Source organism: Megascapheus bottae, chromosome 16 (genome assembly GCF_031878675.1).
Source record: "Megascapheus bottae isolate mThoBot1 chromosome 16, mThoBot2.hap1, whole genome shotgun sequence".
NCBI lineage: Eukaryota > Metazoa > Chordata > Mammalia > Rodentia > Geomyidae > Megascapheus > Megascapheus bottae.
Window position 1 is genome coordinate 19,534,594 of NC_143524.1, and position 27,821 is coordinate 19,562,414.

Genomic DNA, 27,821 nt, shown 5'->3' on the forward strand with positions numbered 1-27,821 from the left:
CTACTTTTCATGAACAAAGAAAAAAATTAGCTGCTCATCCTGAGACAAAAAAAAAACAAAACCCAAACACAAAAAACAAAAACAACAACAAAACCCAAAAAACTCACAAAGACATTCTACCTGCCCCGCCCCCAGAACAATGTTAGGAATATTCTTAAAATAAGAGGTACTGGGCACAGAGGATGAGGGAATCTGCTGGTCAGGAGTCAGACAGAATGTGCTGCCAGTTTAGAATCTTTAAACCAATTTCACTGGGACCTTCATACTTGTCAGAGGCAGATTCCACCATTCAAAATCTGAATATCAGCTTGAGTTGTATTTACATAGAAGAGCCATGTTGGTTAGTCACACTTCTTTGAGCAAAGTAACTTGAAGATCCTTTGCAGGACTGCTGGGAAAGCATTTTGAATTAGCCTAGTTTTAGTGGAAGGAGTGGGCTGATGTCAGCTTTAGACATTTCTTCATAGAAATGACCCCACCCAGGATTAGTTACCCTCAACACGATGAGGCTCCTGCTGAGTGGCTAGCTTTCTGCGTGGTGTTCATTGAAGCAAACTGTCATTCATCAAGTTGAAAACTTGGCTTTAGGTTTATTTGGTAGTAGGATTATAGAACTGTCATTGATGGATTAAGCAGGTTTAAAAATAGTTCTGGTGGAAATACGTTGCCATGATTATAAGAACAATCAACTTTCCTAGGCATATGGACCCCTATGTAGCAATATTTATATTTTATCTGTTTACTTATTGACTGTCTCTTCACTAGAGAAGAAAAGAGGGTAGGGACTTTTTAAAGTTTGTTTTGATCCCACTTGCACTTCTAGTATCCTAGCAAACAGTGCTTAATAAAGATTTCTGGTCTTTTTAAAAACATTTTTCTGTGTAATTATTTTTTTTTTGCCAGTCCTGGACTTGAGCTCAGGGCCTAAGCACTGTCCTTGGACTTTCTCAAGGCCAGAGCTCTACCACTTGAGCCTCAGCACCACTTTCAGCTTTTTTTTCTATGTATGTGGTACAGAGGAATTGAACCCGGGTCTTTGTGCATGCTAGGCAAGCACTCTATCAGTAGGTCAAACTCCTGGCCTCAATAAAGATTTCTTACATGATCTCTAAATTTAGTCCTATGAAGTCACAGGGAAAAATGTGATTTTTCCCTTTGTAAAAAAAAAAAGGAAAAACAAAAGAAACCTTGCTATAGGGACTGGGCTGGATCTGATCATGATAAATGTTTTTGAATTGAGGGTAATCAATGAAGTGTGGATAAGGCTAAGTTTGTTGTGTGTCTGGTACCTCTTGAGGTCATATTCTAACTCCATGAGGGCTGCACACAAAATGAATTTTGAACACTGGTGACATCACTTGGGTCACTACTTTTGGAACTTTCCTTTTTTTGGCTTTTAGACTCTGGGAGAATTGATGCTTTCTGTTCTTTCTGGAATGCAGATATTCCAGTGTAGTGACCAGAAACTTAGGCTCTTCGTAGTGATGGTTCCTTGAGACATGTGTTGATGCATTGTATTTTGATATTGCTACCTTCTGTCATTCTCTCTGCCTTTTCCCTCCTTAACTCAAACAATCCCACAGCTAAAATTGTGCTCTATCTATCTATCTATCTATCTATCTATCTAACCTCTATCTACTCCATCTGTCTGTCTGTCTAGATTCCACAAATGTGAAGAAACAAATAGCTTTCCAAGGTTGGCTTATCCTGCTCAACATGATGCTCACCAGTTCCATTCATTTCTAAAAACAACATTGCATTTTCCTTTTATTTTTTGTGGGTCATGGGACTTGAACTCTGGGCCTGGTGCGTCCCTGAGCTCTTCAGCTCAAGGCTACTGCCCTACACCTGGGCCTGGGTGCTGTCCCTGAGCTCTTCAACTTAAAGTTACTGCCCTACTCCTTGAGCCACAGTGAACTTCTGGTTTTCTAGTGCTTAACTGGAGATAAGAGTTCCCTGGCTGGCTTTGATCTGAGATCCTCAGATCGCAGCCTCCTGAGTAGCTGGGATTCCTGGTGTGAGCCACCACAACTGGCTTGCATTTTTCTTTATAGCTTGAGTAATATCCCACAGTATGTCATATTTTCTTTATCTATTCATTGTTGGGCACCTCCACTGATCCCACAGTTTGAGTATTCTAAGCAGAGCTTCAATATGCAGGGGAATTCAGGTATCTTTCTTGCATGTGGATTTACAGTCCCCCAGATAGAGGCTCAAGACTGCTATGGTCGGTTCATAAGGTAGATCTAGTTTTACTTTTCCTGAGCTACCTTCACACTAATTTTCACAGTGTTTGTACTAGTTTGCCTTCCCACAAACAGGTATGAGGGGTTACTTCTTCCCTCACTTCCTCAGGGGCTTCTTCTTTGTTTTCCTGAGGACAGCCATTCTGACTGCGTGAAATGGAATCGTAGTATAGTTTCGATTTGCATTTCCTTTATGGAGCAGCATGTTGAAATATTTCTTTGTGTATTCACTAGTCATCTGTATTTCTTCTTCTGAGAACTGTCTGTTCAATTTGTCCCTTTATTACCTGGGTTGTCACTCTACTGTTAATTATTTTGGTTCTTTGTGTATACTGGATATCAACCATTTATCCGCTGAACAGTTGGCAAAGATTTTATCCCATTCTGTGGGTTTCCCCTTGTTTCTGGTGATTGTTACTTTTGCCATGCATATGGACTTCTTAATTTGATGCACTCCCATTATTCAATTCTTGTTCTTATTTTCAGGGCAATTGGAGTTCTATTCAGAAAATAATTACCTATGCCTATTTCTTCCAGAGATTTCCCTATATTTTTTAGCAGTAGCTTGGAAATTTCAGAGATTACATTAAGATCTTTGGTTTATTTGGGGTTGAATTTTGGGACAGATGAGAGAGTTTCAGTCTATTGTATACAGATAAATAAGGTAGAAGGGATTTTGTAGCCAGCACTTTTATTTCAGCAAGCTACAATTTTTACTTCTACCCTCCCAAACTGTGAAGAAACAAGTTTGAGCCATCATGTTTATGAGATATCTCATTAAAACGGTAGTTAGAATGAATATCAGGGAATTATTTTTACTTCCAATGTGACTTACTTCCAATTTTTGTCAAGGTCCACAAAAATCAAAAGTCTACTGTTATATTAATAATTCTAGTCTGGAAAAATATAATTTATCTTCCTTTAATAGTCCAATGTAAGGGCAATTGAGGGAGTGGGGTGAAGGGAGATTCTGGTCCTAGGCAGTCTGTGTTTTCTCACAGCCTTCACTTTATTTCCCCTCCTTGTCCCATACTGCAGAAAAATTCCATTTCAAGAATCTCTTTCCAGCTAGCTCCCAGCTAACTTGCACCAGTGGTTGGCGTTGATTAAGGCGGGAAGAGACAAAAAGTCAGAATGTTTTCTATCTTTCCCTTTTCCTTGGGTGCCTGGCTGCTGCAATTATAGTCCCCCAATCTTTTTCATTCTTTTTTTTCCCCATGCTCTTTTTTTGATATTTTTTATTGTAATTAATAAAAGGGTTACATGATATTTGCCAGATAGAAGGTGCATTAATTCACATACATTGTTACCCTTTCACATGTCTTTTCCCCATTACCCTCCCCCCACCCCTCCCTTCTTGTTTCCCCCCTTCTCTATCCAATTTCAAATAACAAATACAAATATATCAATATATCAGATAATAAAGTGAGATACTGTAACAATATGAGATAACCAAGGGACAGCACAAGAGCTGAGAGATAACATAGTATCTTTTTCAATCTTATTCCAGCTCACAAACCTTTTCTTTTGTGGTCTCAGCTCTTACCTGGCATGACCTACCATAGTTCTGTATCTTGTCATGGTTCCTCCTGCCTGGGAGTAAAATAGTCTCTTGTGGTTGCTGTCGTTTGACTTCTCAGTCCTTCTATCACTTGGATAACCAATTACCCTATACTAACTGCCCTCTCTGTTTGCAATACATGGAGTAACTTCCATGACTGGCTCTCTTCTGTGGAGGCATTGCAGACAGCCTTATAGCTAGTCTTCTAGAAATCTTTCCCTAGCTAGTCCACAGACTTTAAGGATATAGTTTGCCCACTGGGATTATGGTAGTACTTGATTCTATTCTGTGCTTGGCACACATTTTGACTTATCATGTAAAAAGTAGTAGGAAAGTATAGCTAGTGACACTTTGAATTCCTTTCTAGCTACATATGGCAAAAGGACTAATCTCTGGCAAGTAGAATGTGGGGAGAAGTGGAGTGTACTACTCTGGATTGCATCCTCCTTCTCTCCTCTTCCTCTTTTTATAAGTAAAAATGATGGCGAATATTTTTGTGGATAAAGGTCTCATGCAGGAATGACAGAAACACAGAATGGAAGGAATCAGATTACAACACCTAGAAGCTGGAAGCCTTCTGTTTGCAGCACTCTGTAACAGACAAACAGGCATCTATCTTGTTTGATATTTTGGTCTCAGTTCCATCCTAATGGAGAGAGAGACTTCTACCGCAGCAAAATAAAAAGGTGCTGAGAATGGTTTGCAATTAGCTCCTGAGTTTGGGCTCTCATGGAACTGATCATACGATACTATGATTAGGTGTGCTTATTTGGTTTTCTGGTTCTTCCCTTTTGCTTTGGTGGTGACCTCACAGGACTAGGAATGTTCCTTTTCTACAATGCATTCCCATCTCCTGGCATATTTAGTACGCTGCAGACCCATGTTATGTGATTGCAGAATGAATGATCGGATCTGAGATGCCCAGCTAGGGGTCACCATGGGAATTGGGATCTCTGGACTAGGAAAACTACAGAATTCTAATGCCTTAAAAATCACTTATTTAGCATTCTTCTTTTACCCATGTAGGAGCTAACACACTGCAGGTTAGGTACAGAGCTAGAATTTACCATCAGATCTACTGACTATGAGATCAATGCTCGTTCTGGGAGGCATGATTCCATGTGAACTGCTGAGTGGAATGACTTCTGTGCTTCCTGGGCTCCTGGCTCTGTTGCATTGCTGGGTCTCTCTGCTTTTCTTCTCTGATGGTATAGATTTGGAATGTTAGGGAATAGACTGTCCTGGAGCTCAGTGGGAAGTAGTTTTTGCTTGGGTGTCATGGGTGCCTTGTGGAATGGTCTTGTCTGTGAGCACCGCAGCCTGGCAGCAGGGATACCCAGACCCAGCACCTGGACATTGGGAGTTAGGTTGAATCCATAGCCTCTTCCTTCCTTTCCTGAACTTTGGCTGATAATGTATCAACACAAAGAAGCAAACAGGATTAGTTTGGAGAGTATGCTGTCCAGGCCCGAGCCCCCTAAATGAGGCAGTTTTCTACCTCCACCTGCTGTCTCTTTGCAAAAGCAGCCAGGCTGACTCCCTATCTTGTCCAAGGTGGAGGATCTGGAGCAGGAGTGCCTGCACGTGTCTCTGACTTCCAGCAGAGAACCTTCCCAGAGTCTTCTATGCCTCTGAATATGTACCCGCTCCACGTGGTGGTTTCTTATTGTATCTATTCGGTAAAGAAGTCATCATCCTCTTGTGGGGCATGACTGGTGAAGGGAGAGGTGAGCTAATCTGAAACTGTGTTAATAGGAGGTGGGGGACAATTATGGAGAAGGTTAGGGCCTTGGAGAGTGTATGGATAAAGTGGAGGATGACCTTGGACACAGACCACTTAATTCAGCTTCTACCTACCCCACCACTTATGAGTTGCAGGACTTTGTGTGCAAGTTATTTTATTTAAGCTGAGTCACAAGTTTCTCATCTGTAAAGTGGAGATGATGAGGGTGCCTGTCTCATGAGGATACTGGGGGGATTAAATAAGATAATACCTTTGGAGAGCCAGCCCACTAATTGGCACATAGTAAATATTCAGTGATGCTTTCTTTGCTACCATAGTGGGACAGTGGAGTAGGCAAGATTCTGAGATCAGAGTCATGAACTACATCAGCTGTAGGTACAACAATACATGGGACAAACAACTGTGAGCTAGATCCAAGGAAGTCCTCTGAAAGCCTTCCCTCCATTCAGCCCTTTGAGTTGCTACACTGTGCAACTTTTTCCCCCTGAGAATTTCTCTATGGACGAACTTTCATAGCTTGGGTCCACCAGACACCTGCCAACTGCCTGTCCCCGCCTTTCCCGCTCAGACAGATCACCCTTGTCAGGAGAAGCTGCAGCCCGCTTCATCACTCTAATTGCAGTGTGGTTTGCATTCATCAAGGAAACAGCAGGGATTCCAAATTAAATTCCAACATGCAATTTATCCAAGATATCAGGCCAACTGAGAGATTCTCTACAGAACCCTCTACCTTCTATTTTGGAGATAGAATCCTGCTGCTAGTGCTGTATGCCCCATGTATGTCTCCTGGCTCTAAGGCTCCGTGGATGAAGAATCTCCTGGGCTGCTGGTCAGTTGCTCTCCCATTTCCCAGATTGCACAGAGGAGAACTTTGGAAACAAGAAAAATCTTGGGGGTGGGGAGGGACACCCAGAGGCCAAGGCTGGCATGCACTTGCCTATCTTTCGGAATTACGTATGACAGGGGATCCTTCTGGCACACTCTGATAAACTAGTTTGAGTGGTGGCAGGGATGGTGGGAATTGGATAATCAGTATCATCCTATATGCACTCATTTGCTGGGGACAGGCTTCTGAGCAACATGCACGCACCAGTCATTTCTTGTATGCTTCACACCAGTGCTCCAACTCTTTATCTGCTGACCCATCTGCCAGGGTTCCCAGACTGTCTCCTGGCATCTGTTTTCTACCACTCTCAAATATTGCATGACCTTAGAATTAAGATGACAAAGTCAATTGGACATCACAGATGTGAAGAAGAGATTGAATGGGGAGGGTGGCAGAACAGAGATGCTCTTCTGAGCGGTCATCCTCTGGCTCCCTCCCCTTTTAGTTCTGCCCTGACAGGAAGTGAGTAGGAGAATCCACCCTGAGAATTCCTTTCTGAGGAACCATATGCTGTGGTACTTGTGACAGTCTGGCAAAGATTAATCTATCCCAAACAAGCATTGAACTCATGTAAGTAAAGGAACATACCACAATACCATCTGGAGCCAAGGGTTCCCTGAAGTGTAGGCATGGTACAGGGACGCCAAAGCCACATGAGAAAATATCCTGGAGATGTTGGTGCAGAAGGAAGAGTTTCTGTAAAGCCAGTCTTTCCTGGTGAATTTTTCTGGGACCTTAGATCCAGCTTCCAAATCTCTACATATCTCCTACCATTTAGCATCAAGGCTTCAGGGAACTCGCACATTTTGAGGACAGGAAGTAAGTCAGCAAGTGATCTTGGGGACAAAACATCCGGTTCTGATGGACACTTCCATAAAAGGGTGAAGAGGTGACTGTCATGCACCCATCTCCCCAGAGGACATAGTCAAAATGGAAAGAGGAAACATTACTCACTCAAACTAATAGTGAGTTTAAAACTTATTAATGGAAATCTGGTCTTTGGGTTCAAATCTATGATGGAGACTTACTAACTTCAGGTCTTAGAATGTGCTCCTTGTATCTCTGACCTTTAGTTTTACAATCTACAAATGGGTAAAATAATAGTATCCATCTCCCAGGGTTGATCTATTCAGAGCAAGGATTGGCAGCTTTTTCTAGTAAGAGACAAACAATAAATACCTTAGCCATTGAGGCCTATGAAAGTCTGTTCATTTTGCCCCCAAGCAGCCTAATTAGAGGCAACAAATTAATGGGTATGACTGTGTGTCCCAATAAAGCTTTATTTAAAAAAGTTGTTGGCCATATTTGGCTTGTAACACTTTTGCCAAGTCCCAATTCAGAGTATTATATGCTAGCGATTATATGCAAGGATGTTATGTTTGAATGCTACTCCTACAGTTGCTTATATTATTAGTATTGCTAGCCTCCCATTGGTCAATCCAATCATCAGGCGATAATTGCTGTCTCTACTTCCCCTCTTTCTGCTGTTATCTACTGAATGTTTTGGGTGCAGATACCCTCAAGATTTTACGTGGAAGACAGAGGTAGGAGGATCCTGGTCCAAGACTAGTTTGGGCAAAAGCAAGAGCCTATACTAAAAAAGAAAACCAGGTAAAGTAAAATCACGGAGGCTATAGTTTAAGTGGTAGTGCTTGCCTAGCAAGTATGAGGCATAAAATTCAATCTTCAGTGCCACCACAATAAAGGAACACATAGTGTTTTGTTTTGTTTTGCTTTTTTGCCTTGAAGGAGTCTGTGCAATGCAAATTTTGAAATCGCTTAGCAGATAAAAGCAAGGGCAGTTTGCATTGCTTGTGACTGGTGGCATGGTCATGTCATGACTTCCCATTAACATTTTCTATTGCTTTTCACAAGGGACTTAACTTTGTAATTTGTGTGACATTCTTACTGCTGCCTCCAGAAGTAAAGACCATTACAACCATTTTATAGAAATACACCAGGCTGGGCTGGGAGTTTGGCCTAGTGGTAGAGTGCTTGCCTAGCATGCACGAAGACCCGGGTTCAATTCCTCGCTACCACATGCATAGCAAAAAGCCAGAAGTGGTGCTGAGGCTCAAGTGGTAGAGTGCTAGCCTTGAGAAAGTCCAAGGACAGTGCTCAGGCCCTGAGCCCAAGCCCAGGGCTGGCAAAAAAAAAAAAAAAAAAAAAGAAATACACCAGGTTTAGGCAAGACAGACAAGTCCCACAAGTGCCAAAACTTGATTGCAGATCTTTATAGACTAAATCCTGGTGCATCTCTCCTCATTCCACCTGTGCTCAATATTGGATTCGTCAGGATCTTGCTGCAAATGATAAAACCTAGTTTTTTTTTCCTTTTCTTCTTCTGGCATAGACATAAAAGAAATTCATTGAGCAGCTTGGAAAATGCCTGGGACCAGAGAAATGGGATCTAGGCCATGTAAGAAACACAGCCAAGTGCTCTGCTGTAGACATGGCCACTCTTCCTTCCATGGCCTATGTCTGATGGTCCTAGGCTATCCTCAGAGCCTGTTCTGCACCATGTGGATTTATATCACACTGCTCCCTTTCAAATGCCAAGTCTGCAGGTGTGGGGTCTGTGATCTGTGTGGAGGCTACATATTTAGGCTTCAGTTCCCAAGAGAGGCTAGGAAAATAATGTTTTGGTTCTTCTAAAGGAAATAAGGCTTGGGAACAGAATTCCCTAAACCTAAGAACGATGTTCCAAAGGTATGGGGCCAACTTTACTTCTGGATCCATATCCAAAAGAAATAAAAGCAGGGCCTCCAAAGGCACTTGTATACTTGTGTTCAGAGCAACATTATTCATAATAGTTACAGCAGAAAAAGGGTGGAAACAACACAATGTTTGCTGACAGATGAACAGACAGTGTGATGTATCTATAAAACGAACTATTGATTTGACTTCAAAAGGGAACAAAATTCTGAGGCATGCTATGACATAGATGAATCTTAAAAACATTATGATAAGTGAAGTCAGGTACAAAAGGAAAAACAACAATGTATGACTCCATTATGTGAGGTACCCAGGCAAGTCAAATTCATGGAAACAGAATAGTGGTTGCAGGGAGGGGAAGGAGGTCATGTGAAGTGATTGCTTTAGGAAGATGGGAAATCTGGACATGGGTGGTAGTGATTATTGCCTGGCAGTGCGAATATTCTCAATACCACTGAGTTGGACACTGAAAATGCTTATGGTGAAAGTTTTGTATTTTTCGACACTTAAAAAATAAATGTGCTTAGGGCATGGGAGTTTGGCATAGTGGTAAGAGTAATCGTGTAGCATGCATGATGACCCAGTTTCAATTCCTTGGCACCATATGTGTAGAAAAAGCCGGAAGTGGTACTGTGGCTCAAGTGGTAGAACTCTGGCCTTGAAAAAGCCCAAGGACAGTGCTCAGGCCCTGAGTTCAACCCCCAATGACTGGCAATAAATAAATAAATGTACTGGGCATGAAGAATATTTCCATTTCAGAGAAGGAGAAACAGAGGCATAGAAGATGACAAGAAAAATCTGTGATAAAGCTACCAACTGTTAATTTCTGGTGCTTGTTTCTTCCAGCAGGTAACCAAGTTACTGTTGGAAGTTCAGGCACAGATTCTCCAGCTTGCTTCTCTCCAGGTTCCAACAAATGGGATACAGCCAGGTAAGAGATTTAAGAGCGAAGCAGGGGCCGGGAGTTTGGCCTAGTGGTAGAGTGCTTGCCCTAGCACGCACGAAGCCTGGGATTCTATTCCTTGGTATCACATACAGAGAAAAGCCAGAAGTGGCGCTGTGGCTCAAGTGGTAGAGCTCTGGCCTTGAGGAAAGCCCAGTACTCAGGCCCTGATTTCAGTCCCCAGGACTGGCAAAAAAAAACCCAAACCAAAAAACAACCCAGTGAAGCGGGTTGAATGTGGGGCAATATGGAGAGATAGGGACTGTGCTCATTGCAAGGTAGCTGCAACTCATCAGCAAATACATTTACCTGGGAAGGGAGCCCAGTAGTGCTAGACTTTGAAGAGAAGTTAGAAATGCAGGGCCGGAGTTTGGCCTAGTGGTTAAAGTGCTTGCCTAGCATGCACGAAGACCCGGGTTCGATTCCTCTGCACCACATATATAGAAAAAAAGCCAGAAGTGGTGCTGAGGCTCAAGTAGTAGAGCTCTATCTAACCTTGAGAAAATCCAAGGACAGTGCTCAGGCGCTGAACTCAAGCCCAGGACTGGCAAACAAAAACAAAAACAAAACAAAAAAAAAAGAAGTTAGAAATCCAAAATATGAACTCTCCATTTATATGGAGAGTTTAAGCATGAAATTCCATTGATATGAACTCTCCTGATTCAATTGCTGGCAACGGATTAAAATGAGAGAATGTGTCACTTAATATATATGTATTGATTGGATACCACCTGTATCCAGGAAGTGAACAAACTCAGTGCTAGGGTATAGAGGAAAAGGCCAAAGGAAAATTAAGACAATCCACTGACTAGTAGAACTTAAATTCTCACTGATTTTCAAAGAATGGCTTTCCTTGGTAAAGACTGGTGAGGAAAACATGGCTATTAACTACAACCAAAATGAAGCTCTCTTGGCTACCCTACTTTCCCCAAGGCACATCAACAGTCTTGTGATATTTTCACTTGATTGGCCTTGCCTGGTTAATTCACTCCTGTGAATGAAGCAGGAAGGAGAAACCATGGTTAGGGGCCCCAAAGCCTCCCACAGTTTTTCTTTCCTAACTCATCCGACTTGACAGTCAAATCTATGGCCAATGTACTGGCCATTTCTGCCTGGGGAGGAGACAGCCACTTACGTGGAAGTTGCTTTGCCTTCTCTTCCACTGTCCTTTATGTGTTTCCCTGGGAGTCAGTGAGCAAGAGAAGTTTGTATCAGGCTCAGCACAGTGCAAGTACTTTGAAAGCTATGTTGTTCTATAGCACAGATTGGGCCCACACAGATGGCCCAAATAACTGACTTTTATAAAAGAGTTTTGAAAAATGTGAACTCAAGCTATAGGATGGTTCAAGAACACTAAAGGTCAAAAATTAAATTTTCTTTTCTCATTAAATACATTTAAAAAATCCAGTTTCTTATATAATAGAAACCCTAGGGTTTGGAGCATATAGTGTCTGTTCAGGAAACGCTTGCCCAAACTGAACTCGATTCTTGGCCATTTTCCATAGTCCTTCTTCAACTGTGCATCTAAGGGAAAAAGTGCCAATAAAGAAGTCCACATGAGGTCTGGAAGGCACACATGCCACAGGAGTCATTACGCTTGAGACACAGGGTTGGTCAGGTATTTGGCTTCCAAGGTATCTTCACCACAGGGTGCTATACTGCAGGACCATCTTGGAAACAGTGGCGTTAACTCCATGGCTTTCCTTCAGTTTGTTTTTTCATCTGTTCCAGGCTCCATGATGGTATTTTGGGAGAATGTCTTGATTTTCCAGCTATAACACTTTCTTACATCAGTATAAGCCCTAATTTCCATATTAAATCCCTTATGCCTGTAACGCTTATAGTGGCTCTGCCTGATCCCAGTGGATATACTAAAACAAGCACAAACATCATTTCATGAAAGAGCCACTTATGAGATCTCAGCCAACAGCAAGTGGGGTCAAGATAGTCACATTCAGTCATTTCCTGGCAATGGATTGCAACAAGAGGGATGGGTTGTTGAAGCAGTTTGTTTTTCATGTACAAGGAAACAAACACCGTTTTCTCTTCCTATAAGTCCTATAACGCTTTTCCTGCTTGAAAAAGGCGTCACATCCTCATTTCTGAGGGAGTGCCATCCCTTCCAAACAGAATTCTTTGTCCTTTATCCAACAAGTTGCAAGGCATGTCCACTTGCTCTTAGCTGACGCAACAACTAGTACACTAGAAAATGTCAAGACAATGGTTTGCTCGTTTCCTTGCAAGAGTCACACTTTATACACAGCCTCCAGCATTAATCTCTAGGTCTTAGTTTTGTCCATTCCAATGTGCTGGGTTTTATTTTATGTTTTTATAGTGCTAAGCTTTAACTTGGAGCTTCATGCTTGCTAGGCAGGGGCTCTACCACTGAGTCACATATGACATTCACACTGGTAATTTTTTTTGTGTGTGAGTCCTGAGCTTGAGCTCAGGGCTTGAGCACTGTCCTTGGACTTTCTCAAGGCTAGAGCTCTGCCACTTGAGCCTCAGCACCACTTCCAGCTTTTTTCTATGTCTGTGGTACCGAGGAATCGAACCTGGGTCTTTGTGCACGCTAGACAAGCACTCCACCACTAGGCCAAACTCCCAGTCCACACACTAGTAATTTTGAGATAGATTTTTGCTTCTGCCTATTTTAGGGTGTGTGTGTGATTTGCCAGTCCTGGGGCTTGAACTCAGAGCCTGAGCACTGTCCTTGGACTTTCTCAATGTTAGAGCTCCAGCACTTGAGCACCCACTTCCAGCTTTTTCTATATATGTGGTACCAAGGAATTGAATCAGAGTCTTAGTGCATGGTAGGCAAGCACTCTATTACTAGGCCAAACTCCCAGCTATTTTAAGCTTCTTATATCCAGGATGAAAGGCTTATACCATAATTCCTGGCTAAGCAGGGGTGTTGTGAACTTTTCCAGAGTTGCCTGGAACCATATGTGATCTTCTCGATCTCCATCTCCCAAGTAGGTAGGCTCACAGGCATGGTGTCTGGCTTCCGGTGTACCATTTTTAACTTTAAGGTATTTCATAAGTTGGCTCATAGATTATCATAATGTTGGTCTCAATATTTCTTTACTATCCTTCCTAATCACACTTCCTAGGTTCATTGGGTACCAGAGTTTGAAAGTCCTATGTATTGCTTTGATCACTCAAATAATCTGAGTGCAATCACTGAAAATCATTTGAGTGGAAGCTGTATTTTGGTCAAGAGACTGGCACATATCTCTTCAGGATTCTCAGCAAGGCCACAGCTGAAGTTCTGAAGACATCAATATGAAGACTCGTAGTGACTCCTGATGGGGAAGAATATTCTAGATATCCAGAGACAGGTGTTCCATCAGGGATAGTGCAAGTCTTGAGCTGATAGTGCAAGTCTTGTGCCTGGTAGGCTCCAGAGTTAGCCAGGTGGTTAAAGATGTTAGAACAGAGTATGTGAGACAAGAGAGCAGAAGATGAGGTTAGTTAGGTCATGAGGGAGAGCCAGATAGCATAAATCATGTCCTGTAGATGACTCTCCATGTTGTCTTTTATTCCATGTGAGCTGAATATTATTTAGAGAGTTTGAGAGTAAACTAAAGAGAGGCAGTTCCAGAAGATAGATCATAGACACCAAATTTGTTCAGAAGGGGTAAATGCATACTAAGTATGTAAAAAAGAACTAGAACATATATTTGGTGATCATCAAAATCCCCCTTTGGCTCTTCTTAGACACCATCTAATTTACCTGCCACAGTGATTATAGCCCCTTGTTCCATCCTTAGAACATTGCTACAGCAATGTTAGCTAACACTTCTCTTTTACCAACTCCAGTGTTCCAGTCTCATCAGCTTCTAGATCCTAATCACTAATCATATTTTAAGGCCTCAATCAATACAGTCTTCATTTTAAATTTTATTATGAAATAAATTTATCACAGGAAGCTGACAGAAACTACCATCTACTTTTTATATTGCTGTACTGCAGAAAAGGAGGTCAAGAAGCACTCGCAATAATAGAAAGAGTGAAACTGCAAGTTTATTTGAAAGTATAAAAATTAAAAAAAAATAAGCCTAGCGAAAACAACAAAAAAAGCAACCACACACAACCGTTCCAGTTTACATTAATTCTGAACGTCACACACTATTTATTAACCACTGAGTTGTATTTTTTTTTAAATGTCAATTTCATGGTAGAGAGAGTTGAGTCAGGTGATAAGTTAGCAATCATAGGGAAACTATCTTAAAGCTAAAATAAAATGCTGATCTCATTTGAGAAAAAAAGAGCAGAGATTATTTTCTCCTTGGAATGAGTCAAAAATATTGCTAGCCACCTATCTGACATCTTAAGAAGAGTGTGTGGGAGGTGGGAGGCCCACCCCCTAAATCCTGTGGTTTTATATATTACAAAATCCATTAAAAATCAAATCTGTAATAAAAATGTTGTGTTTGTATTTTTTTTTAAACTTCATTAGTAGGCTCTCCTTATCTTCTAAAACCATTTGTTTTTCCTAAGATGCCTGAAGCGGAAAAGCGGGTGAGATGAACTCACTGTACGCTTGATTAAAATTAGAATCCTTTCCTCTAAACAACTCTTAAAGCACCAGAAAGAAAGAGAAGCCCATCAAATGGGGAAGGCAAGCCACTGGGACTCAGAGATGAGATGAGCAGCCAGACATTCTGTCTGCCATCCAAGTTCTTGGTTGGACTACTCAGATAACAACTCAAGTGCTACTTTAAAAATAAAAGACACAACACCTAGATTCCTTTTCTTAAAACAAAAGAAAAAAAAACCCTCAAGGATTGGTTTTCCCATAGTTCCTGTGTTTAAAGGGGAAAAAGTCTACAGAACAGGATCACTGAAGGCTATTTCATCCCCACTTCCTGCAGACTCTTATTTATTTATTTATTTTTGGAGTGAGTACTAGGGCTTGAGCTTAGGGGCTGGGTGCTGTCTCTGAGCTTTTTTGTTCAAAGACAATGCTCTATTAATTGAGCTATAGCTCTGCTTTTGGCGTTTGTTTTGTTTTGATAATTAACTAGACATAAATTTTTCAGTGATTTGCCTACCTGGGCTGGCTTGGAACCATGATCCACAACAATCAGCTTCCTGAGTAGCTATGATTGCAGGCATGAGCTACTGGTGCCTGGCCTGCAACTGTTTTATTTAGCATTTCTGCTGTAGAAAGAGCCTTGACTGGGTTACAACTACATGGAGAGGCTCCATTTGGTTCTAGTTTTGTCCCAGGTCAGTAAATATCATGATTTTTTTTTCTTGCCAAATAATACCTATCTTTTTAACTCATTTATCTCAATGGGTGGGTCCCCGGTTGGCTGGAATTGCCCAACAGGAAAACTAGCATAAATAGAAACTAAGAACTGTACTATATATTCCTCTTTCATGATGCCACAAATGCCTGGCATAGGGTTAGTCTAAGATGACATCATGGGGCTGGGATGGAGCAAAAGTATGATCTTCTTTTGCATTTTTCTTTGGACTTTACTAAAAGAAAAAAAAAGCTAAAATAACAACAAAAAAGAAAGATAGCTTTCCTATACACATATAAATAGTCCCTTAACTAGAAGGGGAAAAAAAAACACCTCACCAAACACACTGTTTTAAATGTATTTCTAAGGGATTAAAAAAAATCCAGACGGAAAATCTTGACTCCAAATTGACTATTGCCTATGTCTCTCAGAGGAGAAACTGTGCTGGAGTATTAGGAGAAGCCTGACCTAGCTCTCACACCTTCACTTCAGGTGCTGGTCTTAGGGCCTTAGGAAGAAGACTATATGCAGTACTGAATTTGGCTCTAATATGTCAGTAACCAGTATGCTCAAGTCCAAGTGCATAGATAAAAAAAGCCTCTCAGGTGTTAAAGGGACTTAGAAGCCTCACATGGAAGCTTCATGAGTGAGCAAGACATGGCCACAGCTATGGTTCACTGGGACAAAAGACAGCTCATCTTTTAGCTCACTCAAGTTGGCTCATCCTTTGGCTACTGGCAGGCTGCTTGAGACGGTGCCCGCTCAGAAGCTAGAGAAGGAACTATGAGGCTAAGGCAGGCTTAGGCTCTGGCAGGATGCAGGTCAGGAGCTGAGAACTCATGACAGGCACTTCTGCCTGACATGAGATGGGAATTGTATGGTCTACACTGCCAGAGTAAGCTCTCACACTGAGGATTCTAAGACTAGTCTCTATGGCCAATTTTCTTCTATACAGGGAAGAAGCCAAAATGTCACTGCTGATAGCTCATGTCTAAAAGTTGTGTTTCTCCAATGCCTCCCTTCAGTGCTGGCCCCCAGGAGGGATCACTCAGTCCCAATCTCCCGAGGAACCTAGATAAGGTCACAGCCTAGAAGAGAACCTGATTCCATGTCATTGTCCCTCCTGAACCACACATAGAAATGCTATTTTCCCCAAACACTACTTAAATACCACATCAAATTTACCACTTCTACTCAGAGAGGTTCCAACAGTTACAGAATAATAGGAAGTGTGAGCTTGTGATTTTAAGGCTTGAAGGAAAAGGGATCTCTTCGATAGAAAAGATGACAGTGCACTCCATCAACTGAGTGGCTGGAAAAATGCCAGGTTCAGGTTTCCCTGCAATGAAACATGCTCAGATCTGAAGGAAGACAGGCAGCTGGTGCCCAAGTCTTGAGATATCCTTGAAGGAACTTAAGAGAGCTTCCCACGATCACACGTTGTTAGACTGGAACAAGTTGGAGCAGGCTAACCCATAATGGACTTTGGAATAGCTGAATTTTATATTTCTTCAGTGCCCTGGCTAGGCGCAGAATCCCTGGGCTCAGCAGTGCCCTCTGGAGGGCCAGGCTGTCCTGGGCTTTGGTCAGTATCTTCCACACTCAAGAGGCTGCTGGCTGCTTGGGAGCTGGCACTGTTGATACTTCCCGACCGAGAGCGATAAGGAGGCAGGTTGGCTTGATTTAGAGACTCAGTGTCCGAAGAGTAGGGTGGTGGAGGAAGGTCAAACCATGCAGGTCTGCAAGAGAGAAAGAAGAGAGGTGGCAGGGGTAGTAGGGAGAGAGAAGGATGAGGAGAAGAGGATACATTAGAGTCAGACATGGCTGAAGACTTGAACCCAGCTCTAACATCAGCCTGTTTCTAAGCTGATGCTTCTAGTGAAGTATGGATCTTCCCTCCAAGTACAAAGACCAGGACAGCCAGTGATCTGGAACAAGACAGAACATAAAGGTCAGGGTGTGTTGTCCCCTGGTCAGTGCCAAATCTGTATCCTTCAGGTGGACTCACAATGATGTCTCCAGACAAACGCTCTGGGTCAGCTTAGGTGAGAACTGCTTTGCTCTCTTAGCTAAAAGTCCCATGGCTAAGAGGCTGGGCTGCATCTTGACTGAATCTTTCCTGGGGCCACAGAAGCTAGCGTTCTTACTAAATCCAGCATATCCTATGGACTTGGCTGTTGGGGCACCCTTTGGATACTTTGCTTGGAAGGAAATCATTTAACAAAAAAGATATTTTGGTTTTTGGTTTTTGTTCTCCCCCCCTAGACTCCAAAAGCTTTATCTGTTAGCCACCAAGTGAAAAGTTGCCACTGGAAAGGGTCTAGAGAGTAGTCCAGCCACCCTGGTGTGATGAAATACACAGTTCACTCAGGGCTGAGGTAGAAGGCTTCTGCGGAGGGTTGTGAAGGGCTGTATATGGGAACAGCTGATTTAAAAGGGCTCTGACAGGCTTCTAAAAATAAGCTGGGGGGGGCAGGGGAGATGCTGAGATAATTCATGAAACAGCATGTGTTTATCAAATATGTGTAAGGCTCTCTAGGTTTTATGCAGATTCATAAACACACTCAACACACACACACACAAACACACACACACACACACACACACACACACACATTAAAAGAGAGTACAGAGATGGGCTCTGGTGGTTCACATGTAATATCTTACCTACTCACAAGACTGACTATGGTTCAATGCCAGACCATGCAGGGATGTCTGTGAGACTCATATTTCTAATTAGCCACCGAAAGTGGAAGTAACCTGTGGCTTAAGTGGTGGAGCACTAGCCTTGAGCAAAAATGCTCAGATAAAACACCTAGATCCTGAATTCAAGCCTCAGGACCGGCACACTTACCCCACCCCCCACTATAACAACAAAAATATGGGGAAAAAAAAACGTGGGTTATTTGGATTATTTGGGAATCACCAAAGGAGTGAAGAGAAGGCTACATAGGCACAGCTTACTCCTTTTGTCATTTCATATACAGAATTCTTTCTTGAGGTTTCTCAAAGGCTATCATTTTCATAAGAATTCCATTGCTTACAGTTTCATCTGTCATTTAGATGAAGAAAAGCAAAGTTAGGGGAATCATTTATTTTCTCATCCAGTCAAAAACCATTAACCAAACCTCCCAGAAATGCTAGGAGCCGATGTGTGGTAGCAGCAGAGGTCTAGAGCTGGTAGGAAACTAGAACACGAGCTACTGTGGATTGGCCAAGGAGAAGCAGGGCCCTAAGGCAGCTGGGATCATATTCTATGTCCTCAGACCAGTAACTTTAAAGCCTAGGGTATAGATTTCCTCTTCTGTTCAACCAGACAAATCTAGAACCCCTCACTGAATTTCCCCTCCCTCCCTCCTTCCCCTTCCCCCTTTCTTTTGCTTTTTGCCAGTTCTAGGATTTGAACTCAGGGCCTGGGTCCTGTCCTTGAGCTTTCTCTAACACTCTACCACCACAGCACTATCAATGATCGATGACTTTGATGGTTAATTGGAGGAAAGAGTCTAATGTACTTTTCCTGCCTAGGCTGGCTTTGAACTGCAATCTTAGCCCTCCTCCCCCTGGTCCCTGAGTAGGTAGGATTTATGGGCATGTGCCCAGTGTTAAGGAGTTGTTGAGGAAATGAAATGAGATGACAGCTGGGAGAATTCTGCAAGGATTTGGTAAATGCACAAAGTCAAACGTAGGACAGCCAGGTCCTTCCCCTGTTAGCGCCTGCCCCTCTCTTCTATCCCCACTCACCTTTGGTCCAGCAGGGCCTGTGAGTAGGAAGGTGGGGAGCCTACTTCGGAGGCATTCTGTTCAGCCTGGGTGGCCACATACTGGACGCCATTGTTGACATTGTAGGTGACATTGCAGTGGTGAGGATGGTCCAGGACCACCAGGCGGGACAGCAGCACGGGGTGCTGAAGCCGATGCACAGGCAGCGTCATGAGGTTGTTCCTCTTTCGTTGATGATGCAAGACCAGTGCCAGCAGGGCCACCACCAACACAAAAATGACAGAGCTACCAATGATGGCATAGGTGATACTGGGGTAATATACGAGCTGGTTATCGGAGGTCACAAACACCTGTCCGCTGCCTGGTTCTGAGAAACCCAGAGAGGAGAGATGAAGAAAAGAGAGTTGCAAATCAGTTACCCTTCAGGTTTTGTTTTTCTAAATTAAAAAAAAATGTCATTATAAAGGAGATGCTGCACAGATGGGTTACAGTTACATAAGTCATGTACTGAGTGCATTTCTTTTTGGACAACGTCACTCCTTCCCTCTCTCCTCCCCCCCCCACCAGTTTTCCCCTCCTGTCTTCATTCACTAGTTGTACAGTTTATTTTCAACAGAGTGTGCAGTGAGTACCAGTGGCGTATGTTTCCCCTTTGTCCTTCCATTTCTGTGCCCCTTTTACCTTCCCAAAGACAGATACATGAACAAACAAGACAAAAGAAAATAAAGATAGCAACCAGGTGTGTGTGTGTGTGTGTGTGTGTGTGTGTGTGTGTGTGTGTGTGTGTGGTGTGTGTGTGTGTCTGTGTGTGTCTGTGTGAACCTCTTGTTTCCATTTCGTGGAGTTCATTTTTTTTTCTATATGTGGTACTGAGGAATCGAACCTGGGTCTTCATGCATGCTAGGCAAGCACTTTAACCACTAGGCCAAACTCCCGGCCCCTGGAGTTCATTTTTTAATGGTCATTTTATGGTCACTTATATGATCAGAAGCACATTGGCATTGCATCTTTTGTGTTCTTCTCCTAAGAGCATCCCTGGTTTGATCTCAGTGTATGTGAATGCCTGGAGTTCTCTATGGTGTCCTGGTGTATTTGCATAGAAGAGCAAACGTATGCCATTTGTGTCTCTGAGCTTGGCTTACTTCACTGAACATGGTTTGTTCTAGGTCCATCCATTTACCTGCACCCTTTACTTTTTAAATCAGCCCCAAGACCTGCACACAAATATGGATGGCAGTGCTATGCATAGCAGTCAGAATGGAGAACCACCCAGCTGTCTACTGACACCAAGGTATCCTGTAGACCACAGGCATTGGTGGCTGAGGGGTTCCAGAGACATCATCACCATGGAGGAAGAAATACTAGTGCTCGCGATGCAGAGCTCAGCACTGACAAGGGCATGCTTGGTTCATTTTTCCCACAAACCACACAGCTTCTGCCATTACCTTCCAATAAATCTCGAACATTCACTCTATCATATCAAATAAATACATTAGGTACCCTTCTGTGCTTGGGAGAATTGCTATAATTTTTTTCTTTGCTTTTCGGGCACCATTTGCAAAGGGAGGCATATTTTCACAGAAGGGAGAAGAAGGAAACACTCCACAGATTAGACAACAATTTAAATACAACTGATGATAACTGATGATGCACTGAGGGCTGCTCTGTAACAGATATACCATGAGAAACACAACTGATGTGTAGAAATTAAATTTTTGAAAATGTTCTCTCTTTCTTCCTTTGTTTCTTCCTTTCTTTTATATGTGTATATGTATGCCAACACTGGGACTAGAACTTAGGATGTTGTGCTCTTATTATATTCGTCTGCTCTGGCTAGCTTTGAACCTTGATCCTCAGGATCTCAGTAACCAAGATTACAGGCTTGCACCACTAACACTTGGCTTGAAACATACCATTATTTATTTATTTCTGTGTGTCATGGGACTTGAACTCTGGGCCCGTGCACTGTCCATGAGCTCTTCAGCTCAAGGACACTGCCTTAGCCCTTGAGCCACAGCCCCAGTTCCCCATTTTCTAGTGGTTAACTGAAGATATGAGTCTCACAGACTTTAGTGCTTGGGCTGGCTTTGAACTGCTATCCTGAGTAGCTAGGATTACAGGCACGAGCCACCGCACCACCCAGCTTGAAGCATACCTTTATTTATTACTTGGAAGAACTTGACTAAAACTGATATAAGGCAGAATTATTGTGTATCACCCCAAAGTGTAATAAATACAGATATAAACTAAAATGTAGTTGAGCACATCAAATCCCCTAATGCAGTAAAATATATTAGCCAGGCTCAAAAACATCACATCTTATATGATTCTCCTTATATGGACCGTCCAGGATCAGGAAGAACAGCAGTGGCCTGAGTAGGAGGATTAATAATAACTAGGTATGAGGGATCTTTCTGAGATGAGGAGAATGTTCTCAAAAACTAGATTATGAAAAATTCACTAAAAATCATTGCCTTGTATTCTTAAGCCGGTTGACTTTTATGTTATGCAAATGAGACCTCAATAAAGTTGTTTAAAACGTCAGCCCTGTAAAGCATAATTAACATCTAGAGAATAGGAGAGTTCTTGTGGCACAAATCAGTTTTCCACTGGAAATACAGTGTATCACACACATGAGGAAGGAAGTTAGGGGCAGAGAGAACCTGCTGTAACGGTGGAGTGACTATCTTCTTTATGCCAGTGTGCGTTGAGCTTTCTAGATAGAGCACGGTCACAGAAGAGGTTAACATGGACTTTGGAGGCAGCCTGGGTTCCAGCCGAGCCCCTTACAGATGCTACTGCCTGCCTCTGACTACAAAATGGAGACAGCAGTGCTTCTGGAGTATAAAATAAATCAACCAGATAGAAAGTGCATTATTTCACATATATTGATACCCTTTCTCATGTCTTGGTCCCCATTTCCCTCCCTTCACCTCTGCCCCTCATCTTGATTTCCCCTCTTCCCTATCCTATTTCAAATAACCAAATAAGCATATATACAATATATCAGATAACAAGGTGAAATACTGTAACAATATGAGATAACCAAGGGACAGCAAAAGAGATGAGAGATAACATAGTACATTAAGGACAAAAATCACTCATTATATGGCTTTTGTTTCTATATCCTGGAGGTCCTTTCATTTAGCGTCATACTATATGGCCTTATGTATCTAGGTTTTGTTCTATTGTAAATCTCTGCTAGGAGAGCACAAGGTTTCTACTGATTATGACAAATGAGGGAAACCATTGAACCTATGTTCCTTTGAGTCTGGCTTACTTCAGTTAATATGATTTTTTCTAAGTCTTTCCATTTCCTTACAAATGGGGCGATGTCGTTTTTTCTGACAGCAGCATAGAATTCCATTGTGTATAAATACCACATCTTGTTGATCCACTCATCAACTGAGGGGAATTAGAGTTGGTTCTATATCTTTGCTATTCACCCTCAAAATTCTTAAGGGATGGGTTTCTCGGCCAGTAGGACACACCTAGCAGCTTCAGGAAGGAGAGAATTTGTCATCATGTCTCATTAGAGAGTTCTTAGCATTCACATTTGTAGCACTCTCCTTTAATAGCTTATCTCTGGACCAGTGGTAGAAGCGCAGAAAACATTCTCTTTGGAGGGTAGGGTTGGATTGGCTTTGACATGGAGTGCAGAGATCTTAAACCACTGATTTGGGTTAATCATCTGTGGTATGAATACAAGTGGGAGCCTTTAAAGAAAATGGAAAGTAAACAGCTCTTAGATCTTAACGATGTCACTTACATCTCTGAAAGCCGGCTCTCTCCAGATTTGCCCACTTTGGCAGGAGAGAAGAAACGATCACCTTTGCTGGAGAAATTATGATGCTGCATCGATCATTGGTGCCTGCTTTCTCTTTTTACTCTGTGTGTAAAATGTCATCTTGTACTAATTCATTAACGAGGCTCACTTTTCTTCAGAGCTTAATGAGCCTGCTAGCCAACTTACTACTATGAAAGTTGCCGGGGACCTGAATTCCAAGTGTGTAATCCACAGATAATGAAGCTTCCATTTGTTCTGGCTGTTCCTCAAGTGAATGGCCTTGTGCACCACTGTCAAACGCCTTCAGTTTCTGAGTTGTGCCTGTACTTGCACCGCATTTGATTCTGAGCCAGCTGCACAGCCCAGCACTCACAGTACTCTCAAAATGGCTATTGTCCTGTGGCTGCTGGTAAAATGGCACAGGCTGCTTTGGGGATCCTGGGTGTAAACTTCTGACACACTTGTGTATATACCACAAGAGTGTCCCAGTAGGTCTTTTCCTAAGTTTCTCAGAGATGCTGCACAGACTGGCGGAAGGGATTATGGCAGCTGACCCTTATGACTTGCTGTTCCTTTCTTTCTACAGAATTTCTCTCTCCTCCCTCCAAATGGAAATTCAATTTCCTACAAGATACTATTCATTTCTGTACTGTTGGATTAGATCAGAGTAAAGTCTAACTTTTGTATTTTGCTGGTCTTGGGAAAACTTGTATATTCATGTTTAGGCATGGCTAGTGGAGAGTCAACCAATACAAACCCAGGAAGGATGGAAGCTAACAATCAAGACCCTGTTCTCCATTCCCCAGGCTCACATCTGTGGGTTTTGGGTCCCTGGCTTCAAGCAACCGGGGATGCAATATATTCAGGAAAACAGCAACAACAACAACAAAAAGATCATATAAACTGAACATGTATTCCTAAAACATATGGCATAACAGCTAGTTACAAAGCAGTATCATAGTATTAGGTCTTGGAAGGGGTCTAGAGATAATTTAAAGGGTACAGGAATGTCTGTAGTGACAGAGCACCTGTGGACTTGGGTACCTTGGGCCCAATCCCTCATGGATACAAGAGATGATTTTATACTAAAATAATAATTCCTATATCCTTTCACATACTACTTTCTCAATAATACTAGAATTTCAATGCAGGGCTTTACATTTGCTCAGCTATGTGTTTTACAACTCTAGCTACGCCCCTAACCCAGCTTTTTTTGTTTATTTGGAGAGAAGAAGCTCATCTCATAGACTTTTCTGCCTGGGCTGCTTTGATCCTCTGACTCTTATTCTTGAATAGCTAGGATTGCAGGCATGAGGGCCTACACAGTTGCAACTCCCCTATTAAAAACCTAATAGATACACTCACAAAATGAGATATAATTGACTTGTTTCTGTAGTGTTAAGGGCATTTTGAATGCTAAACCAGCACTTTACCACTGCACTACATCCCAGCCCAAGAAGTAACTTTTCAATATAGCTACTCATAAAAGCACTCTTCATAACAGCAGAATATATTACATATGATCTAAATCTATAACCCTGTAGGCTTAATAAATCATGTATATTCATATAATATCACTTATAGTTAAAAATATGAAGGCAATACACATACTGATGTGAAAAATGACTGGAAAGACATATTGATAAAAAACCAAAACCCTTGCCAGGCGCGGTAGCTCACGCCTGTAATCCTAGCTACTCAGGAGGTTGAGATCTGCGGATCACAGTTCTAAGCAAACCCAGACACTAAAGTCCTGAGATTCTTATCTCCAGTTAACCACCAGAAAACTGGAAGTGGCGCTGTGGCTCAAGTGGTAGGGCAATAGCTTTGAACAGAAGAGCTCAGGAGACATTGCCCAGGCTCAGAGTTGAAGTCCTAAAACTGATCAATCAATCAATCAATAAAAATCAAAACCCACTAGAGAATTGCTAAGGTTTAGGTATTGCTAAAAAGAAAAGCATGATCTCCAAGTTTTTAATGTGTTAAAACTCAATCCACACTATCCCAATGTGAGGTCCTACGAGGACAGAAACTAAATCCAACTATGTTGCAGGTAGGTAGGGCCTTTGGAAGGTGATTAGGATTAGATAAGATTGTCAAGGGTAGAGACCCATGACTGAATCCAGGTAGCTTTATATGGAGAAGAAAGACTTAGAAAAAATCATATTAAGTGAAGTAAGCCAGACTCAAAGGAACTTAGGCTCAATGGTTTCCCTCATTCGTCATAATCAGTAGAAACCTTGGGCTCTACTAGCAGAGATTTGCAATAGAGCAAAATCTTGATACATAAGGACATATAATGTGAAGCTAATTGAAAGGACCTCCAGGATAGTGAAACAAAAGCCATATAATGAGTGATTGTTGTCCTTAATGTACTATGTTGTCTCTCATCTCCTTTGCTGTCCCTTGGTTATCTCATATTGGTATAGTATCTCACTTTGTTATCTGATATATTGAACTTATTTGTATTTGGATATTTGAAATTTGATAGGGAAGGGGGGAAAACCAAGACGGGTGGGGGGTGTGGGGGGGGAGGGAAACGGGTACCAAGACATGTGAAAGGGTATCAATGTATGTGAATTAATGCACCTTCTATCTGGCAAATATCATGTAACCCTTTTACTAATTACAATAAAAAAAAGAAAATACACACACACACACACACACACACACACACACACACACACACACCACTATGTCTCTGTCTCACACTCTGTGGTAGCCTCATCGAACACTGGCCCTTGAATCTTTAGAATGGCAAGCAAAGTTCAGAAATGTAAGCAAAGCTTACAGTTATAAAACATTACCCAGCCTCAAGTATTTCATTACAGCAATGTTAAAACAGATGAGTCTAAGAATGTAGATCAATTTCTAGAAGGCCAACTGCAGATGGGACAACATGGGGACTGTCTGGGGAGAAGAAGAGATGAGGAGGATAAGTATCAGAAGGAGGCTACTTTTTCATTACTCACTACTTCCTACATTATGCCACTAATAGTATATCCACTTATTAGAAAGCATCCTGTCCTTTTCCTTTGTCTTTTCATGGCTGACAGTATGTCTCTGTGTCATTACTTTCCATTCCTCTCTCCCTGAAGATGTCAGGAGCTCTTGGGGCTCTTGACTTCTCGTCTCACACTCACAGGGATACCCCATAATGAAGAGAGGTTCTTGAAGATGGCTCCTAGCTTCTAGCCTAGATTTTTGAGTTCAAATATTTGCTGTATCTCAAGCATCATTCCTCCAGAAAACACACAAAATCAACTCCTGTGTCTCTTTATGAAATAGGTTTTTCTCCAAATTAAGTATTCTTTAAAACTCAGGTTTGGTGAGGTTTAACGTATGCACAATAAAATTTGTTCTCCAAAATGTACAGTAGGAGGAAGTTGGCAAACTGAACAGTTATATAATCCCACCGATAAGCATTATCAGTAGCCTTCCATACTTTACTTCAACCCCCTCAATTCTTTTGTGTACCACTGCAATCAGTCTCCTCCCCTCATTTCCAGTCATGGGGAAAACACTGGTATGTTTTCTGTCCAACTAGATTCACCTTTTCCAGCAAATCACAGAATTACAATCATATGACACATAGCCTTTTGGTCTGGCTTCTTTCACTCAACATACTGCTTCTGAGATCCATTCATGTTTCTACTGTATTTTCCTCCTTTATACCGCTGAATAGTATTCTGTGGCCCGAATGTCATGAGACATTCATCAATCATCAGTAGAAATGGAGACTGCATTGTTTCCATTTAGGGGAACCATTTTTTTTTTTTGCCAGTCCTCGGGCTTGAACTCAGGGTCTGAGCACTGTCCTTGGGCTTTTCTCAAGCCCAGAGCTCTACCACTTGAACCACAGCACCACTTCTAACTTTTTCTATGTATGTGGTACTGAGGAATTTAACCCAGGCCTTCGTGAATGCTAGGCAAGCACTCTACCACTAGGCCAAACTTCCGCCCCCCCAAATATTTTTTGCTGACATGTATTTTCATATTTCTTGCATATATCAAGGATAAGACCACTGGGTTTGTTGGGAGGAGTATATCTGATTTTATTTCATTTTTTAAAAGGGCCCATTATTCCTGAGAGGTGCTGTGGTTTTCTGTACCCTGCCCCATCCTAACCAGCACTGTATGCCATCCCATTTTCTTGCAACCCCGTCAGCACTTATTATTGCCAGTCCTTTAATTTTAGATATCCTTGAATGTGAAGGCACAGCTCTCGGAGGTCTAAATTTGCATTTCCTAATGATCGTGGTGTTGAGCACCTGTCCTTGTGTTATTTGTCACTGCCTGTTTCCTTTGATGAAGTGTTTATTCAATTCTGCCCTTTAAAAAAACTGTATTGTTTGGCTTATTATTATTGAACATTAAAGATGGTTCCTAAAGTCTGGGGCACAGTTCATGCAAATATTGCCCCATGCCATGGCTTGTTATTTTCTTTACAGTGTTGCTTTCAAAGGCATTGTTCTTTATGAAGTCCATTGTATCAACTTTTTCTTAATGGTTTGTGCTTTCTATATACTGTCCAAGGAATTTCCCTTTAAATCTTTACCTAGGAGGGCCGGGAGTTTAGCCTAGTGGTAGAGTGCTTGCCTAGCATGCACAAAGACCCAAGTTTGATTCATTGGCACCACATACATAGAAAAAGCCCAGAAGTGGTGCTGTGGCTCAAGCGGTAGAGCTCTAGCCTTGAGAAAGCCCAAAGACAGTGCCCAGGCCCTGAGTTCAAGGCCCAGAACTGGCAAAAAAAATCTTTACCTAGGTGTTTGATAGCTTTAGTTCTTCCATGTACATGTACAATTGACTGGAAGTTAATTTCTGCTTATGGCACAAGGAAAAGGTCAAGGTTCTTCCTCTTTCCTCATCATTTAGATATCCAATTTTTCCAACATTGCTTGTTGAAAAGCTGGCCCTTTCCTAGAGCATCACTTTGACATCTTTGCTGCAAGTCAATTGAG

At 42.0% G+C, this 27,821-nt stretch overlaps 1 protein-coding gene across 1 annotated transcript in view; it reads right to left on the reverse strand.

Annotated features, from left to right (window-relative positions):
* Positions 1–14,912: 14,912 nt before the first annotated feature.
* Ldlrad3 (low density lipoprotein receptor class A domain containing 3) overlaps positions 14,913–27,821 on the reverse strand; it is a 219,594-nt gene continuing 206,685 nt past the window's right edge. The window contains exons 5-6 of the mRNA XM_090347878.1: positions 19,092–19,437; positions 14,913–17,089 (exon numbers count right to left, since the gene is read on the reverse strand). Of these exons, the coding sequence (XP_090204004.1) occupies positions 16,852–17,089; positions 19,092–19,437 (584 nt within the window). The 3' untranslated portion in view covers positions 14,913–16,851. The remainder of the gene's footprint in view (positions 17,090–19,091; positions 19,438–27,821) is intronic.